The 16,997-nt window shown below is 43.7% G+C and overlaps 1 protein-coding gene across 1 annotated transcript; it reads right to left on the bottom strand.

Moving 5' to 3' along the window:
* Nucleotides 1-438: 438 nt before the first annotated feature.
* ETS2 (ETS proto-oncogene 2, transcription factor) lies at nucleotides 439-14,621 on the bottom strand. The gene is made up of 10 exons (XM_027736726.2): nucleotides 14,318-14,621; nucleotides 10,943-11,014; nucleotides 7,756-7,876; nucleotides 6,015-6,134; nucleotides 5,368-5,568; nucleotides 4,745-4,828; nucleotides 3,822-4,064; nucleotides 3,408-3,671; nucleotides 2,628-2,746; nucleotides 439-1,260 (listed from the first exon to the last, which is right to left on the bottom strand). Exons 2-10 carry the CDS (start codon nucleotides 11,012-11,014, stop codon nucleotides 1,045-1,047), a joined length of 1,440 nt encoding a protein of 479 aa, XP_027592527.1. The 5' UTR covers nucleotides 14,318-14,621; the 3' UTR covers nucleotides 439-1,044.
* Nucleotides 14,622-16,997: the final 2,376 nt, after the last annotated feature.

Genomic DNA, 16,997 nt, shown 5'->3' with positions numbered 1-16,997 from the left:
AACCACAAACAGGCCCTTTTATGTCCCAGAATACAACATTAGTTTCCTGTAAAAATGCCAAAGTGCACAAAGAATTGCCAGCTTTGGCAAAACTCTGAGCCAGCCCTCCCTCCCCCCCCCCCATATTCATGCATACTGAGCACTTCTGTTGTCTCTCAGGCCAATTAAATATTTGCAGAAGGTTGTATATCCTAGACAAACATGAAAAAATCCCCCACATCTGATAAGTTTACATTCGTCCTATTTCAAAACCACACATACAATTAGTTTAATTTACACTATACAGTATCTGTTAAATAGGAACATTAGAGTTTCCAAAGGAATCACAGAATATATATATATAAACTCAATATTGAAATGGTATGATTTTCCTTCCCTTTCTGTTAAAGGGTGGGTTGTTTTTTTTGTTGGTTTTGTTGGGTTTTTTTTTTTTTGTTGTTAACAGTTGCTACATCTGGTTTTGGACACGGAGTGCTTATGTACCTGTGCAGCACATTCCTGGAGCAGTAATAACAATAATAATAATAATAATAAAACGTGCTTTAAAACAAAAGTACTATCGGTCTCCTCGCTGCTCGTTTTCAAATAAATTAGCTCTTCGTTTTTAAATAAAGATGCAACGATAACCTTTACGCGATAAAAGATGCACGACGCAAGACGTAAGCGGTGACGGCGTCTTAAAAACATCTGAGCAACTCTTCTGCTGCATCGCTGCTCTCTCACACCCCCAACCTTTGGTTTTAAAGCCACCCCTTTATTGACAGGGCGGCGTTAAAAGTAGCCAAAAACGCCTTTTGCGCGGCGGGAACGCCGCATCCCAGAGCATCCCGGAGCGTTTTCCGTGTGCCCGCCACAGATCCAGGGGGCTGCGCCGACCGACAACACCCAGAGGCCCAAAACCTCCCTCCGGCTCTCGCACCCGCCAAGGTCCCGATTCCCCCAAGAGCGGCGTCCCGGCCGGAGCACAGGCGGGAGAACAGGCTCCCTTCCCACACGGAGTCCCCACACCAGGTGGTCTTTCCCCCCTCTGCCCGGGCGGGGGGCTCAGTCCTCGGTGTCGGGCTGGACGCCCAGCATGGCGTGGAGCTCCTCGGCCGTGTAGCCCAGCAGGTTGTGGAGGTCGCAGACGAAGCGGTACACGTAGCGCTTCCCCGACGTCTTGTGGATGATGTTCTTGTCGTAGTAGTAGCGCAGGCCCCGGCTCAGCTTCTCGTAGTTCATCTTGGGCTTGTTTTTCCTCCTCCCCCACCGCCGGGCCACCTGAAAGGAAAGCCAGAAAAGAAAAGGGTTTGTTAAGAGTCGGGGTTTTCTGATAAACGCAGGTATTAAGGTCGTTTCATCAGAGCGTTTCGTTTGCTTTGGGTGTCCCGGCCTTGGGTAGGGATTGGTGACTGACCCCACAACACAACGTGCTCTGAGACAATTGTCAGCTGCAACTTCAGAAGAACTGGTGACCAACCGCACAAGAGAACATGCTCCAAGACAATTGTCAGCAGCAACTTCAGGAAAAGAATTGATGTCCAACCCCACAACAGAATGTGCTCCAAGATAACTGTCATCAGCAACTTCAGGAGAAGAATTGGTGACCAACCCCACAAGAGAACATGTTCCAAGACAATTGTCAGCAGCAACTTCAGGAGAAGAATTGGTGACCAACCCCACAACAGAACGTGCTCCAAGACAATTGTCAGCTGCAACTTCAGAGGAAGCAGCCCATAGCAAATGTCACTGAAAAGTGATACCAGTTTGAGGTGGATGGGCCAGAACGTGCTTGAGGAGACCAAATTTTAAAGGGATTTCAATGAAATCTCTTAAGGAATTTCAATGAAATCTCTTAAGGAATTTCAATGAAATCTCTTAAGGAATTTCAATGAAATCTCTTAAGGAATTTCTTAAGGGGAGTCACTGAATATCCCGAGCTGGAAGGGTCCCACAAGGATCATCGAAGTCCAGCTCCTGGCCCTGCACAGGACAACCCCAAAAATCACTGAATAACCCAAGTTATAAGGGTCCCACAAGGGTCATCGAAGTCTAACTGCCAACTCTGCATGGGACAACCCCCAGAATCACTCAATATCCCCAGACTGGAAGGGTCCCACAAAGGTCATCCATACACAACTCCTGGCCTTGCACAGGACAACCTCAAAAAAAAAAAAAAAAATCAAAAAAAAAATCACTGAATATCTTGAGTTGGAAGCATCCCACAAGAATCAAAAGTCCAACTTGTGGCCCTGCACAGGACAACCCTAAAAACCCAACCATGTGCCTGAGAGCATTGTCCAAAGACTTCTGGAACTCTAGCACATTGTCTGCTCCCTCAGGAAAACACCATTTCACCACTGATTTGCTACTGAGCAGCACAGGACAGCTCTTTAACTGAGAGGTGAATGATATGAAGTTCCTTGGAGTTAATTATTTATCCCTCCTCCCTCTTTTTAATAAAAAGACTTCTGTGGACTTTATATCCCACCTCTCAATAACATAACTTCCCTAGTGATAACAGTATCAGAAAATGAAAGTGCATCCTATTTATTTTTAATGACCAAAGTTATAAGTTCCCGAAATACTTCATTTCAGGTGGCAGTGCAGACCTTAAATCTTTTTGTTCACCACAATTAGCCACATACCTCATCTGGATCAGCAAGTTTAAATTCCCATCCATCTCCTGTCCAACTAATGAATGACTGACAGGACTTGTCAGTCAGTAATTCCAGCAGGAATTGCCACAGCTGTATAGGTCCACTGCCTGTTGGCAGAGAGAGGGAGAAACCATAATTAATACTTCTGCAAGCTCTCACCACAACCACGTGCATGTGACCAGACTCATATCACAGAACAGATCTTGTAATTACTCTGATTTATCTTTTTTAAAAAATCAGAAAGAAACCTAAGGTTTTACTCTATAGCACAAACCTCCTAAACGTATTAAAATTAAAGCAAGTCAGCTTTTTCATGGAAACACAGGATTTGACTCAAGTTGGGTCTTTCCCTTTCATATGGATCCCTCATCCCTCACTCCCATCTCCCAACCAGCTGCATTTCAAGCTCCAGGGCTTGTCCTGCACTCCTTGGCTTGGCAAATGTTTTGGAGGACAAACCAATTTCAGCAAGGACTACAGGAATAAGGTTTTAGCAGGCAAGCCAACACCGGTGGAAATTCCCAAATGTGGGAGATTTTGTCCCAGTTTCCCTCTTTTTCAAACAGATCAACAAGTGTATTTGATTTTCATGTGTCCTGACATACCTGCCTGTTCTTACTGTGGGTGGATAATCCTATGAGGCTTTGTTTAGTGACATTTAAAACTGAAACTCTTCCTGACTAGTGGTCTCTACCCCCATGGCACACACTTATGGAGAATACTGATGTCACCTAAGAAGAGGAGTGACCATTTTGCTCCACAACTTACCAGTGAAGCCAGCCAGGATGGCTGCTGGTATAACTGGTTTCCCTTGCTCCACAGGATCACTCCTTTCTTGAATATAGTCTTTGAAAGACATTGTAGGTTTGCTCAGGCACAAGGACTGGCTACAGTCATCCTCAAAACTCTCGTAGGATGGCACACGCTGTAAATCCACTAGGGAAGATTGGCTGTTCCAGGACTGCAACATGGAATCTGAGCTTTCATAGCTTTCTGCACCGCTGTCACTGGACTCGTGTTCTCTCAGCTTACCTTTATAAAATAAAAATAAAAAATTGTGAATTGTTGGTGGTTTTTTCCCCCCTCCTCAATCCACCCTGCACATATAAATTATGCAAAGGAGCAAAACACATTCAGAACGTGGCCCTGGACCAGCGTTTGTCATGTAAGACAACGACTCACCAGAATTATCCATCAGCAAATTCAGGTTGTTCCTTGGGAAATCCTGGTTTACTGTGCAGTAGTTCACACCAACAGCATCTGCTTGGGCTTTAGGGAACAATGAAAACTCTTGTTCTGGATTGAGGAGATTCGGTGCTGTGGAAGTCTGACAGACGTCAGTCAGGAGGCTGGGTTTGGGATAACTGAGGGCTTTAGGGTATCCAGGCATTTGCATTCCATAGGAGTTCTGATCTACATTAACGGCTGAAAACAAGAAACGAAAGAATTAGATTATTTTCCCTGCAGACCCTTAAACAAACTAATACACTAAATACACCAAATCAGATTCTGCAAATCTCCCTCCATAACCTGCCAGCCACAAATGTCTATTGTTTGTTCTCCAGGGAAACAACAGGGCTACAGGAAAAAGGGGGAAGTTTAAGGTGGTTTTAAGTAAGGCCCTCACCATTGAGTGGTATAATCAGGTTGAGCTGAAGATTGTGGTAGAATAAAATACAAAATCAATCAATCTGAGGGAGCCAGCACTGCATCCCACACACTTCCAAAAGCTCTGCTGCACTTCCACAGCCTTTAAAAAGCCTCAACATAAAACTCTTGCTGCTTCCCAGTAAATGGTAGTTTTTGCCTCTGTTTTCTACAGATGGGAGTGGTCATTCTGCTCCACAGATGGAGGGTTTGGCATTCCAAGAGGAAATTTAATTTTCTCCAAGCCTTTGCTCTTCAAAAGATTTCCGATATAAATTAGATGACAATTAAACAATACAAGGAAAGAAGGCTGCAGCAATTGAACTCAAATGTTCTCCTCAAGCACAGGAACTATTCTGGTGCTTTTTGTTTTTATGCAGGAATCTGTGACACCCTTAGAAGTAACTGAAATATGTAAAAAAAAAATAAAAAAATGACAATTTCTAAAAAATACTTACTTAAGGAATTATTGCTGACCCAGTGAGGAACAGAGGTGAGATGAGAGTTCTCCACATACTGATCCTGTGTTTTCTCTTGGCTGTCTGGGGAGAGGAGAAGAAGGAAATTTGAGGTTATAGTTTTAAAGATATGACCTGTGTGCCATGAAAAGCTTCTGAGTCTTTTGAGTATTTTGGGATCAACACTCACAAAAATTTTACTAACACAATATTGCATTCTTTCTCTTGAAAGAAACCACCCCAAAATACCCAACCAACTTCCAATAGGCTTGAAAACCATCACAGCAATTGAATTTTAACATAAAACTGATAAATAACAATAACTGCAGTGTGTTTCAAGGTCCAACTCTTGGTTAACTGTTTTTTTTTTAATGAGGTATTTACAGTGGTCTTATCCTAAGCTCATTTATTTCAGTGATTTTTCCCAAATAAAACCTGACCACAATAGGTACTCAGCCTTGCATACCAAGGACATATTAACAGTTCAGATAATAGTAACCAAGTTTTATAGTTTATATGTAATAAAAGCTCTTCATAGTGAAACTGGTGTTGAGATAGAGTCCCATATCTGTTTCTGCCAACAGAGCCCTAAACCAAAAAGCTCTTTCTGGCTCTCTAACTACCTTTTATCATCTGTTCCAGGTGTTCCCACAGAATATCACCCACATAGTCAGGTGCCAGTTCCAGGAAACGCTCCTTGCCCAGGTTGCACAAGTCTTGGCCACTCATAAGAAACTGGTGGAAGTTCACATTTGCCAAGCTAAACTCATTGGTAGCCCATGAAAGCCACTGGCAAACTTGCTGTTCAGTCCACAGCCAGGGATCTGCAAGACAGAAAGGACCCTTAGAGCATTTAGAGGCAAATCCTGACCTTTGCCAAATGATCTTCATTAGAGAGCGGTGAATTTAAAAAATAAATTTGTTTACACAAGGTACTTAGTTCCCAGCAAATTCAGAATGAATGTGTTCTTGAATTTAAAAACCCCACAGTCCTCTCTTTTCCTTCTGCATTCACTTGGATGTCCTCAGCATAGCTGATTCTCTCTCATGCTGCCAAAACATGAGCCCTCCATGCACCCTTTTTTAACACCAGCAAGCCTGGGCTTTCCAAGTCAAGCTGTGCCAGATTCACATAGGATCCATTCTTGCATTTCCTACTGACATCACCCTTTCTCTTTTCAAAGAGCTGCTATTCAGCCTCCCCCTTTAGCATTAAAAAAAAAAAAAAAAAAAAAAAAAAAAGGGCTCTTATAAATAGCAAAACACTTACTATTTGGGATACCCAGCCGACACTGTTCCTTTGTGAAACCACTGAAAGTATCTTTCAAGGCCTGACTCATCACAGCCTTGCTGCATGGGGTTAACAGAGGCAATTCACAGTTGTTGGACTCTAGGAGAAAGAAAAGGGGTGGAGGGGAGAAGAAGATACATTACATTTTAAGCCAGGGGAAGAAGACAGGGGTTTTTGCTATTTGAAGCATAAAAAAAGATGTTGGAAAGTCAGTGTTTTAAAACCAGAGCCAAACAGCACAGATCCACTTCCTAAAATCTCCATGCTACTCATTTGATAAGACTGAATCACTAATTAGAGCTTTGCAGCTTTCCATGACATAGATGATCCTTATTTACTCTTAGTACTTATATAAAGTGCCTTCATTGCAGGGAAACTTCACTATTATTTTTTGGGTAGTGTTTTTAAGGAAGTAAGACTGCTTATTCCTATTTTGCCACCTACAATTTGACCCCAGATTTCTTTATAACTCCAGTCTTCAATTAGTTTGAGAGCTAAACAACTGACAGGAAGGTTGTGGAGAGCCAGTCTGCACCATTTAACTCTGTATTTCAGACCTTTCCATGCATCTCTCCATCACCCAAGGACATGGCTCAACAGATTTTTCTATCATCTGAACCAAACAAGTGTGACTGGTAACAAGCTGGTACCCAGAGGGCAAATAGTGGAACAGAACACCATTAAATACCAGCATAAATCACTAATCCACTTAACTGATCCTTAAATGTACAAGTAGATCTCATTTTAAGGCCAAATTTGGCTTCCACTCAGTGTTTCATATTGGGCAATTTTCACCAGAAGATGCCTCATTTTATCACAGAACGGTTTGGGTTGGAAGGGACCTTAAAGATCATCCAGTTCCACCCCCTGTCATGGGCAGGGACACCTTCCACTAGCCCAGGTTGCTCAGAGCTCTGTCCAACCTGGCCCTGGACACTTCCAGGGATGAATTTCTGCAGCTCTTGCTCTCCCAGACTATCTACAGGCTCCACTTGACCCAGCCTGTGCTTAACTTCTGTCTTTACCACACCCTTCCTAATATCTGCTGGGACTTGCTTTGCTGACCAGAGCAGGTGACTGATTAGAATCACATTAGAACAAAGCACGTGTGGTTTTCTGAGGTTTGGGGTTTGTTTTTCCCTTCCCTAAGGGGAGATAAAAGCAGCATCAGGTAAAATATCCACATTTTGGACAAAGCTCCCTGTTTTGTCAGGCATTTTAGGTGAGGATTTGTAGAGAACTCTCAGTAAATACTGTCCTACACACAAATAAAAGTCATAAAATCTGTAAACATCTCCATCTCATTTTTTTTATGGTATGGAATAAAATATAATGGGATTTAACACTAGAGGGTCAAAAAAAGGAGCTTGCAGAATACTTGCATCTTAATTATGGTTGAGATGTTGCAAGTTTGAAAACACACAAAACTTTTTTAAGGTTTTTAAACTCTCAGTTCTGCTTTAACACCTAGTAAGGCTTCTTCTGTGAAGAGTCAGCCTACAAAGCTACTGAATCCCAGTTCTTATTCCCTTTCAGCACAGAGAACAGCAACTATCCACAAAGCAACTCACATGACAGAACACAGGAGTCTTTGCACTTAAACCACTACTTTCTAGGGAAATCCATGTTGCACTTGTAAAAGTACAGCCAGGAGGTGTTAGTTAGACCCCTCAAACTCCTGACCTGCTGACCAGGCTAAAGGAACAGAATGAAGAGTTACCATAAGAAGTGGAATCAAATCCCGTTGGCACTTCTTGAAGCGTCTGGTCTTCGTTCAGCGAGAAAAAATACCCGGCAAAAAGAGCATTTGAGCTGTCAAAGGTGTCAAACGCCGGCTGACGCTGCAGAGGAACAGAACAAACCAAAGGCAACGTCAGCATTTCGCTCGAGAAGGGAGAACTTCACTGCTAGGAAGTGTCTGGGCTGGGTTTCCTACATTTGGAGATCGAGAACTCGTGCTTTTGAAAGAGAACCACAATGAGGGCACAGCTTCTGGTACGTGGATAAAACCCAGCCACCAGCGTGGGGTGGGTGGATGTTCAGCAGGTTACAGTAAAGCCAAATAAGGATATTCTTAGTTTTCCTGGAATTGAGGCTTTTAACAGTAGAGAATGCATATGTGTGTGTGTGTGTGTGTGTGTATATATGTATTTGTTTTCAGTGTGTGTGTGTGTGTGTGTGTGTGTGTGTGTGTGTGTGTGTGTGTGTGTGTTTGTGTGTGTGTGTGTGTGTGTGGTGTGTATGTATTGTGTGTGTGTGTGGTGTGTAAGTGTGTGTGTGTTATGTATGTGGTTGTGTGTTTCATTGTTTTGTGTGTGTGTGTGTGTGTGTGTGTGTGTGTATATATTTGTTTTATTTGTGTTTCAGTGTGTGTGTGTATATGTATTTGTTTTCAGTGTGTGTGTGTGTGTGTGTGTGTGTGTGTATATGTATTTGTTTTCAGTGTGTGTGTGTGTGTGTGTGTGTGTGTGTATGCATTTGTTTCCAGGTAAATTTTAAAGAAATCCTCATTTCCTTAACCCTTTAAATTGACTATCCACTTAATAGCAGAGGCAGGAGCAGTAAATTATAGGAAAACAACTACCAGGGCAAGACTTACAGTAGGTTTATGCAGCTTTCTTTTGTAGAAAAAAAAAAAAAGGGAAAAAATTAATCTGAACCACATCACTTGAAACTATACAGCCAGCTTAAAAGGACTTGGGGAAAGATGTTACTCCTTTGCTGAGATTTTTATATTTCTGAGTTACTGGTTTTGCAGTATTTTGAAGTCTTTCAAGTGCTCAGTGAAACGCTTCCAGTTTCATTATCCAGAAAGGGATAAACAGGACTGATAAAAGTGTTCCAGATAAAAAGGGGATTCTATTGTTATATTGACAGCATTCAATAAATATTGTTATATTTTGAACACTTTAATCCCTTCAACCTGACACATGTGCCAACTGTGTGTGCTGGAACTACTGGTACCTTATTAGATCCCCTATCCACTTAAGTCTTTGGGGGGCAGAAAGAATGTTAAGAGAAGCGGAAATAATTTCAAAAAACAACTTATGCAACTTCCCTGTTAGTCACAAAGAACCCATATCTGCAATATCTTGAGGCACAGATGGATACAAGTTGCCACTGAGATTTTTAAAAGCACCTGAGGACAGAACATTGTTCTGGAAAACCACAGCCTGCTCATGGCAGCCACTGCAGCTCAGGGAGCTGGAGACAAACCTGCAGATGCTTCTTTGTTTTAGGCAAACACTTGGTTTGGCAGTTCATGCCAAAGGAGAGGCTTTAGCAGAGGACAAGGCAAAGATTTTTGAGGGCAGCAATGCAAAAAGCGATCTGAACTGCGTTCCTGGAACAGCAAATGAGCGTTAATGTTCCTCCACAATCCCAAACTTTTCACGTCACCACAACCAGGATCTCACCTTGGCTAAAGGTTCAGAAACCTCCCTGGCCAGCAGAGACAAATTGTGTGCCTTTGGTTCAGGTACCCCCCCAGGCAGAGGCAGAGCCAACCCCAACTGTATAAAACAAGTTAATAAGAGCTGCCAAATCTGCCGGTAAAAGATTCTTTATACATTACTAGATAAAAGCACTGAGTCATCACCAGCACCTCAAAGAAAGGGCAAGTTCTTTCAACACAATCTGGAAACTCCTGCATTTTGTGTAAATAGCTGACCCTTATCCTGAGTCACTGGAAAAAATGCTGTGGCATGTGAATGAGTAAAATCCATACCATGCTAGTCTCATATTTCAAAAAGGAGAAGATTAATGTTTAAGCAGGTTCTTGATTTAATAGTAGTAAAAAGGGAAAAATAGTGTAGAATAAAGTCTGCTTGTTCTATCAGTTATGTAACTCTTTTAATTGGTCTTTTAACCTAAGAGTAATTATTACAGAATTAAATAAATGTGAACAGCTAAAAAATAGTAAAATACAGGTCTCTACTTTGACTCAATTCTATGATAACTGAATAACTGCTTAAAACAACCACTGTGTTACAGAGCACAAGGTTGTTAAGTTGGGGGATCTCTTGGATTGTACTGTTGCTGTGAGGAGGAGAAAAAAAGCTAAGAGGGGATACAAAACACCAGAGCAGTCAGCACACCAGTCTCACTGACTGATTCCTCAAAACATGGCCATTCCTCAAAATTAATGAGAGCCAAAAGTGTATCCCTAACCTTTATTTGGTTTACATTAATCAGTGCTGTGTGAAAAACTGACACTGGGATTAAAATGCAACTTGCAGGAATGGGGAGGAGGGAAGCCCTTAAATGCTGAATCTTTACAGTCTGCTGCTCATTTGACCTCAGTTTGTAAATCCATCTCAAAGCAAGATAACAGACACAGTCTCTCAAAAGGCAAAATATATTTCATAAGTATCTTTGTTTTCTCACAATGTAATGGATTTCCATTAGTAACAGTTGCAAGTAGTAAGTGAATATAACCTGCTTTTATTCCATACAATGCTTGGGAATTTACCAAACCCAACCAGTCCTATCAGAACAGCCCTCTGCCAGTCTCAAAGTTATACACAAAGACCACCCCTGGTGCCCATCCTTTAACCTTTATTTAAGCCCAGGTTCCACCACCAACAACAAATTTGAGCTCAGCCCTTACCTACCTCTCATTTTCAAAATCTTAGGATTTAGGGAAGAGAGAGAGGGAGCCTCCTTGGGGAAGAGGGTTGAGGGGGCAAGATTTACACCTTCCTATTTCAGTTCTGCTTTTCACACCTCTGTGGAACTCAGGGGGAATACTGTGGAAGATGAGAGGGTACAAGGTTTCAGTTAAAACCTGTGTTGCCCTTCAATTAAAACCTGGCTTATCCAATTCCTGTGCAACAAGAACACAATAAATTCATCAGCTGGGAGATGCCCCAGGCGGGTTTAGGAGGTGACAACTCAGGAGAACTCACCTTGAGCATTCCTCTGTACATGTTCGACACAGGAGCTACTTGATCCATGTTCCTGAGCCCAAAATCACTCATCTGAAAAATGAGAGGGGTCACATGAAAAAAACACTCCCATGTAGGAAGCAAGCAGACGTGAACAGATGTATCCTACTGCTCCAGTGCAGACCATGGAACAGCTCACGGAATGAGATACAGGCAAAGCTTTCCTCCTCATTGCCAACATCCCAACCACACAGGGCACAGTTCCCATCCTGCTTTCAAGCAGCTTTTTAACTGGAAGAGCTTTCACAAAGATTCTGCTAAGTCTGAAAAGCCCACAGAATTCCTTTGCCCACCGAGTATCTATTTCCTTGGACCTTTTCCAGCTTTCACCCATTATCTTAAGCCTTCAGCTTTGTGTTATTTTTGCTTACTGTATTCCCACTCACAGGCCATGATTCACTTCGGATTTTGGCTTTCAAAGGGAAGGAAGAGGAGTGACAGTGATACACCTTCACCTACTGCATTCACCTCTCTCACCCCTTTCTGAATAATCATTGAAGCCAATACTCAGCACCAGGAGCCTCCTGCCTTTACCAGGCAGAGCATCTCCAAACCATGTTATCTCGGCACAATTTCTAAACACAGGATTACCATATTTATAAAAGCTCTAGAGGGCCTAAGTTTTAATTGAAATGGGTTTACACAGTAAAAAACCCTTTTTAAAGAGCTGATAATGAGACCACTGTGAGTATGTTGATGCCATTGAAGTCAAAGCTTTATCACATCGCCCTTATTACCAGGAATAGGGTTGTGAGAGGCCTGTGTAACTTGTTCTCCCATACATCACTTAAGGAAAAGAGTGATAAGATTCATATCCTCTTACTGACCTATGGGAGAGATGAAACATAAGGAATAAAGCCAGTTTTATGGCCTATTGTTCAGGTTTATTGTGATGCTGCAATTCAGGTGTCAGGAATGATACCTTATCAGGCTACACTCTCAACAATTTTCCTTCCCCTTTTTCACAGCATTGGGCTAAATTCTCCTACTCCCCAAAAACTTCCTGAAAACATGCACTTGTATTTAAATAGTCACATAAGACACTATCAAGATTTCCACAAAATTGTGATCGCTTATTACAAGCCAGTTCTCTCATTAGCCATGTTACCACAAGGCAAAAAAGTAAATACAACCTTAAATTCAGAAAGAGGTGGCAAATCAGGAGTTTAACAAAATAAGCCCAGCTTGTTAAAAATGACAAGACACTCAAAAGCTGTCCATATAAATAGGGAGGGAAATAAAAACGTTCAACAGCCAATGACAAGGAGCCCTTTCATCCTCTTAAACAGCTGATCACTTGAAAATAAAAAATAGGAAAATAACAAAAATAACATGAGTCCTTAACCTGAAAGGCCTATTTCAACTTCACTGTTATCAGACAGCAGTATCAGGCTCGTAATTGAAATAAAATAAGATAACTGACTTTGAAAAGAACATTCAATAACGTTAGCCAAAAAGTGCAATCTACTGAATGATGTTTTTTACCTCAAATAGCACGTACAAATATTTGATCTAAATTACACATCCCATTGAGCAGCAAAGAATTTTACACAGCATGAGTCTCACTCAGCAAGCATCCTAATCTGTTCATTAAATTTGCCACAGTTTAAACAACTGTTTATCCTTGTGTTCGGCTTCTAAAAAAACATACAGCGATTTTTAACACCCTTCTGGTTTTGCTTTTGAATTCTGCTCTGGTGTCCGGGGATAACTGGCTGTAAGCCTGAGAGATTTGAGAGTATTTGGGAAGACATTTTATGTATATTCAGCAAGTTTAGGTCTGACCCCCGGCTAGGGCTAGAAATAAGATTTCTGGCACTTCTGTGCAATTCTGACCTCTCCAACAAATCCTGTCAGGCATTTTCCCGTTGACTAAAAAGACTGGGATACTCTCCTTCCTGGTTTTTTTGTTTGTTTGTTTTTTTAGAGATGTTTAGGGTCCTAAGACAAAAGGTTTATACCAAGTGTTCATTCCACGGCATTGCTCCATGGCCTTGCTGGAAGGAAAGCTTTGGAAAAACTAGACCAGTCGACTAACATATGAAGATCCTCAGCGTGTTTTGCAACACTCCAGTTTTCCTCCTCCGACCAAGTATCTGAAGCAAAGGAATTTCTGTATCGTTTGCTCATCGCACACCAGCTTTCTCCCATCTGCAGCACAAATTCCCAGCCCCGAGATACGGAACCCTTGCGGAGTTCTCACCAGGCAAGCAGAGCTGAAAAGACACCACGGATTTTCACGGCACAGAGGGTTAAAATCTGGCTTTCTGCTGGGCTTAGAAAGCTCCTGTTTAAGTTCAGAAAACACTCCGGTGTGACTGGGCCTCACCTCCAGCTCCTCCACTAATGCTGATGACTGCTGCTTGCCAGCTATAATTGGTTTAACTGGCAGGACACCTTCTTCAACACCCCCGCATAGCTGAGTGGGTGAACCAGAACAGGGTCAACAGGATCAGGCACTTATTAACTAATACTCCTGAATTCTGATCGCCTTCTTTTCAGCAACAGCCAGGTGCTTGCCCACAGCTGGATTCAGCTGGGAAGCATCCACATGGAGAACCGAGGCGTGCTGGTGCCCTCAATGTATCTAATGTACCTCCACTGTTATTTTTCCTTGAGGTTCTTATACGTATATACATATTTTTGGAGGAGGGAAGGGTGCGGATAATGTGTCTGGTTGTCGTTTTTCTTCTAAATGGCAATTTTTTCAGATAAAAAAAAAAAAAAAAAACAAAAAAACCAACCAAACAAAACCAAAACCACAGCTCCCTAGCAATAGGTTAGGATCCAACCGGAGCACCGATTCCCCGCGCAGCCCCCGAGCTCCCCAAGCGGGAGATAGCCGGGAGCCGGCATGACTTCTCGCACACATGACACACTTCGCCCACATGAAAGTTCGATGGGGGAGATCACACAGCCCAACGTTTTTTTTGTTTTTTTTTTGTTTTTTTTTTTCTTTCGAGTCCCTTTAAAGTACTAACCAAATCCAGAGCGCGCTGCCCATTAACCCCTTCCTGCCGGCTCCCCTCCGCCCGCAGCTCCACCATCGCCCCCGGGGGAGGCCGATCAGGGGGCCCGGGGGATGCGGGGGCTGTGATGGGCATCCCCGGGGGGGACGCGGAGACCACCGGGAGGCCGCGGAGACCCTTCGGCAGCGGCGCGATCCCTCCGGCGTGGAAGGAGTCGGAGCGCTCGGTCGCGGAAGGGGTCGGAGCGCTCGGACCTGGAAGGGGTCCAGGCGCTCGGTCGTGGAAGGGGTCGCACCGACAAGCCTCCCCCCTTCCTCTCTCCCTCCTCTTCCCTTCCCTTCCCTCCCCGCGGCCGCCCCCGCCTCACCTGGCCCCCGATATCCCGGCGCTCCCGCGCGTCGCTCCCGGGGAGGCGGCACCGGCACCGCGCACACGGAGAGAGTCCAAAACAACGAGGCGCCGGGAGCCAAAATATCCTCGATGTGGCCGCGCCGGCCAACAACAACAGCGGGGCCGATCCCGGCGGAGAGTCCCGGACAAGGAGGAGGGGCGGGAGCAGGGAGGGCAGGCGGGTGCCCGGCAGTGCGTGGGCGCTGCCGGCCGAGCCGCGCTGGTGCCCCGGCCCGCGGCGCTGCGCTGATGCTGCGCTGGTTCCGCGCTGATGCTCCGCCGGTGCCTCCCCGCTCTGTGCCGCCCTCCCGCCCTCGCAGCGGCTCTTCAGCGGGCGGGGGGAGGTGGCAGGACCCGCCTCCCCGCAAGCCCGGCCCCTCCGCTTGTTGTCGTGGCCGCCGCCGCTGCCGCTGGTACCGGCGCGGCCCCGCCGGCTCGGTGATGCCAAGCGCGGCGAGGGGAGGAAAAGGGGGGAAGAGGGAGTTTTGTCTCGTGCGGAGAGGCGGATATTATTTTATCTTTTTTTTTTTTTTTTTTTTTTTTTTTTACGCGAGATAATTCGTGCTGGACGGTTTTTTTTTCCGTGCTTTGTTTTTAATTAGTGCCTCCCTCCGCGCGAGATGGATGAGATTAGGAGAGTTAACCCCTGAAAATCCGAGTATCTGTATAAATAGTCTATTTGGGCATTAGCAGGAATTACTTCACAGAAAGGGTAATTAGAAATTCCAGTGTCTGATGTCTAATCGCCCTTGGAGCAACGTGGTCTAGTGGAAGGTGTCCCTGCCCACGGTGGGGGAGTTGGAACTGGGTGATCTTGGAGGTCCCCTTTCAACCCAAACCATTCTATGATTCTATGATTTTATAATTCCGTGATTTTATGAAGGGGCTGCCCAGGGAGGTGGTGGAGTCCCCATCCCTGGAGGTGTCCAAGGAATGACTGGACATGGGACTCAGAGTTCAGTTCTGCTTGACAAGGTGGGTATTGATCCAAGTTTGGGATGGATAACCTCAGAGATCTTTTCCAACCTAAGTGATTCTGTGATTCTGTGATTTCCATAAGTAAACTATGACACTTGGAACTGTGGAACTTCAGGGATTATGTCATGTTGCACCTTCCACAATTATTTTGGGGAGTTCTTAATATAAACGAGATGCGATGTGAAAGCTTCAGCCTGTGAATCTCAGATCCTGTGAAACAGAGTTGGCGTTCCTCACACCTTGAGGAAAATTTGGTGGCCCTTGGAAAGCTGCAAGGAGCTCAATGACACAAAAAATATGAAGTAGCTTTCTGTTAACATTTATTTTGTTAAATTGAGTTCCCCCTGAGGGGTTGGAGAGACTCGGTGGAAGGGGCAAGGGTGCCTTTTCTTAGGTTGGAGCCACCTAATTTTTCTGATTCTCTTGCCATGTTACCTACAACTGACTTATTATATATCATAATAATTACTTTGGGTGTATTCAAACAAGGGGATCCATGTGTGCTGCCCAGATCCCTGGCCTGGCTGTCCACTGGAGCCACAGTTTCTTTTTGCTTCCTCCTCGACTTCTCTGGACTTTCAGTCAACATCAGGGATCTGAACTGCACTTAGAGAGCTGTTCTTTAAGCTTGCTGTCATACCTTGCTTTATTTAAACTACCTCCCATTTCAAATGAACACTTGTGTCACAGGGTTGTAACTTTCCTTGTAATAGGAGCCCACCAACTGCTACTTCTCAGTTCCTCACCAGATTTCAATGGATCCTTTATCTTTACCTGCAGATATTTTTGTCATTAAAAAGCCACAGTTTCTTGTGCAGTTGTCAGGGCTCCCTCTTATATTTCCCAGTTATTTCTGTCTGCAGCAAAAGCTGGACCATACAACTTGTTACCCCAGAGTAAGATTCTTTAGTATTTCTTTCAAACTCTTCAGAAAACTTTCTCTGTAGAGAAGTGGGATATATTTCACTCCTCAGGGTCAAATGTTACCAGGAAAATTGTGACAAGTCTACTCTGAGAGACTTAAAAAAGTGTCTTGATTATGCCAATGACATTTCTTACTTCAGGAGAGTCCTGATCTAATAAGGCAACATCTGTTATAATCCTTAGGGAAACCATTAAAAACTGTATGTCAGCTGCATAGCAATTTTAATTATAACACTGACAAAAACAATTATGACACCCTTTATATAGGGGAAACAGCTGTCAAAAAGATAAGATGAAAGGCTGGGAGTTATTTATTTCTTGCTAAATTAACATTCTGGAACCCAGAGCAAAATTATTAACCCAGCCATATTTTGCTCTACTGAAGTGCCTTATTTTTAGAGAAATTCTTCTTATGTAAGAGTATTTAATTTCTTTAAATAATACTTATTGTTGGTGTACAAATAGACTGTTGCTCCATTAGAAGTGGTATGTGCTTAGTGAGCACATGATGTATGAGGAGGAGCTGGGTTTCATTAGTTTGGAGAAGAAAAAAGCAGGCTAATGGGGAATCTCATTGCTATTTTCAACTACTTAATGGGAGGTTAGAGCAAAGAAAGAGCCAGACTCTTCCAGAAGTGCACAGTGGCAGCAGGGAAAATGCCAATTTGATATTTGGAAATGAATGTTCCCAGTGTGAGTGAAAGCTCTGTCTGTGGGAGTCTCTGATCGTGACTGGCCAAAGCAGAAGGTCAGAA

The sequence above is a fragment of the Pipra filicauda genome, unplaced genomic scaffold, assembly GCF_003945595.2.
Source record: "Pipra filicauda isolate LSUMZ 115617 unplaced genomic scaffold, ASM394559v2 scaffold330_size805480_pilon, whole genome shotgun sequence".
NCBI lineage: Eukaryota > Metazoa > Chordata > Aves > Passeriformes > Pipridae > Pipra > Pipra filicauda.
This window is presented reverse-complemented; position numbering and strand designations above follow the sequence as displayed.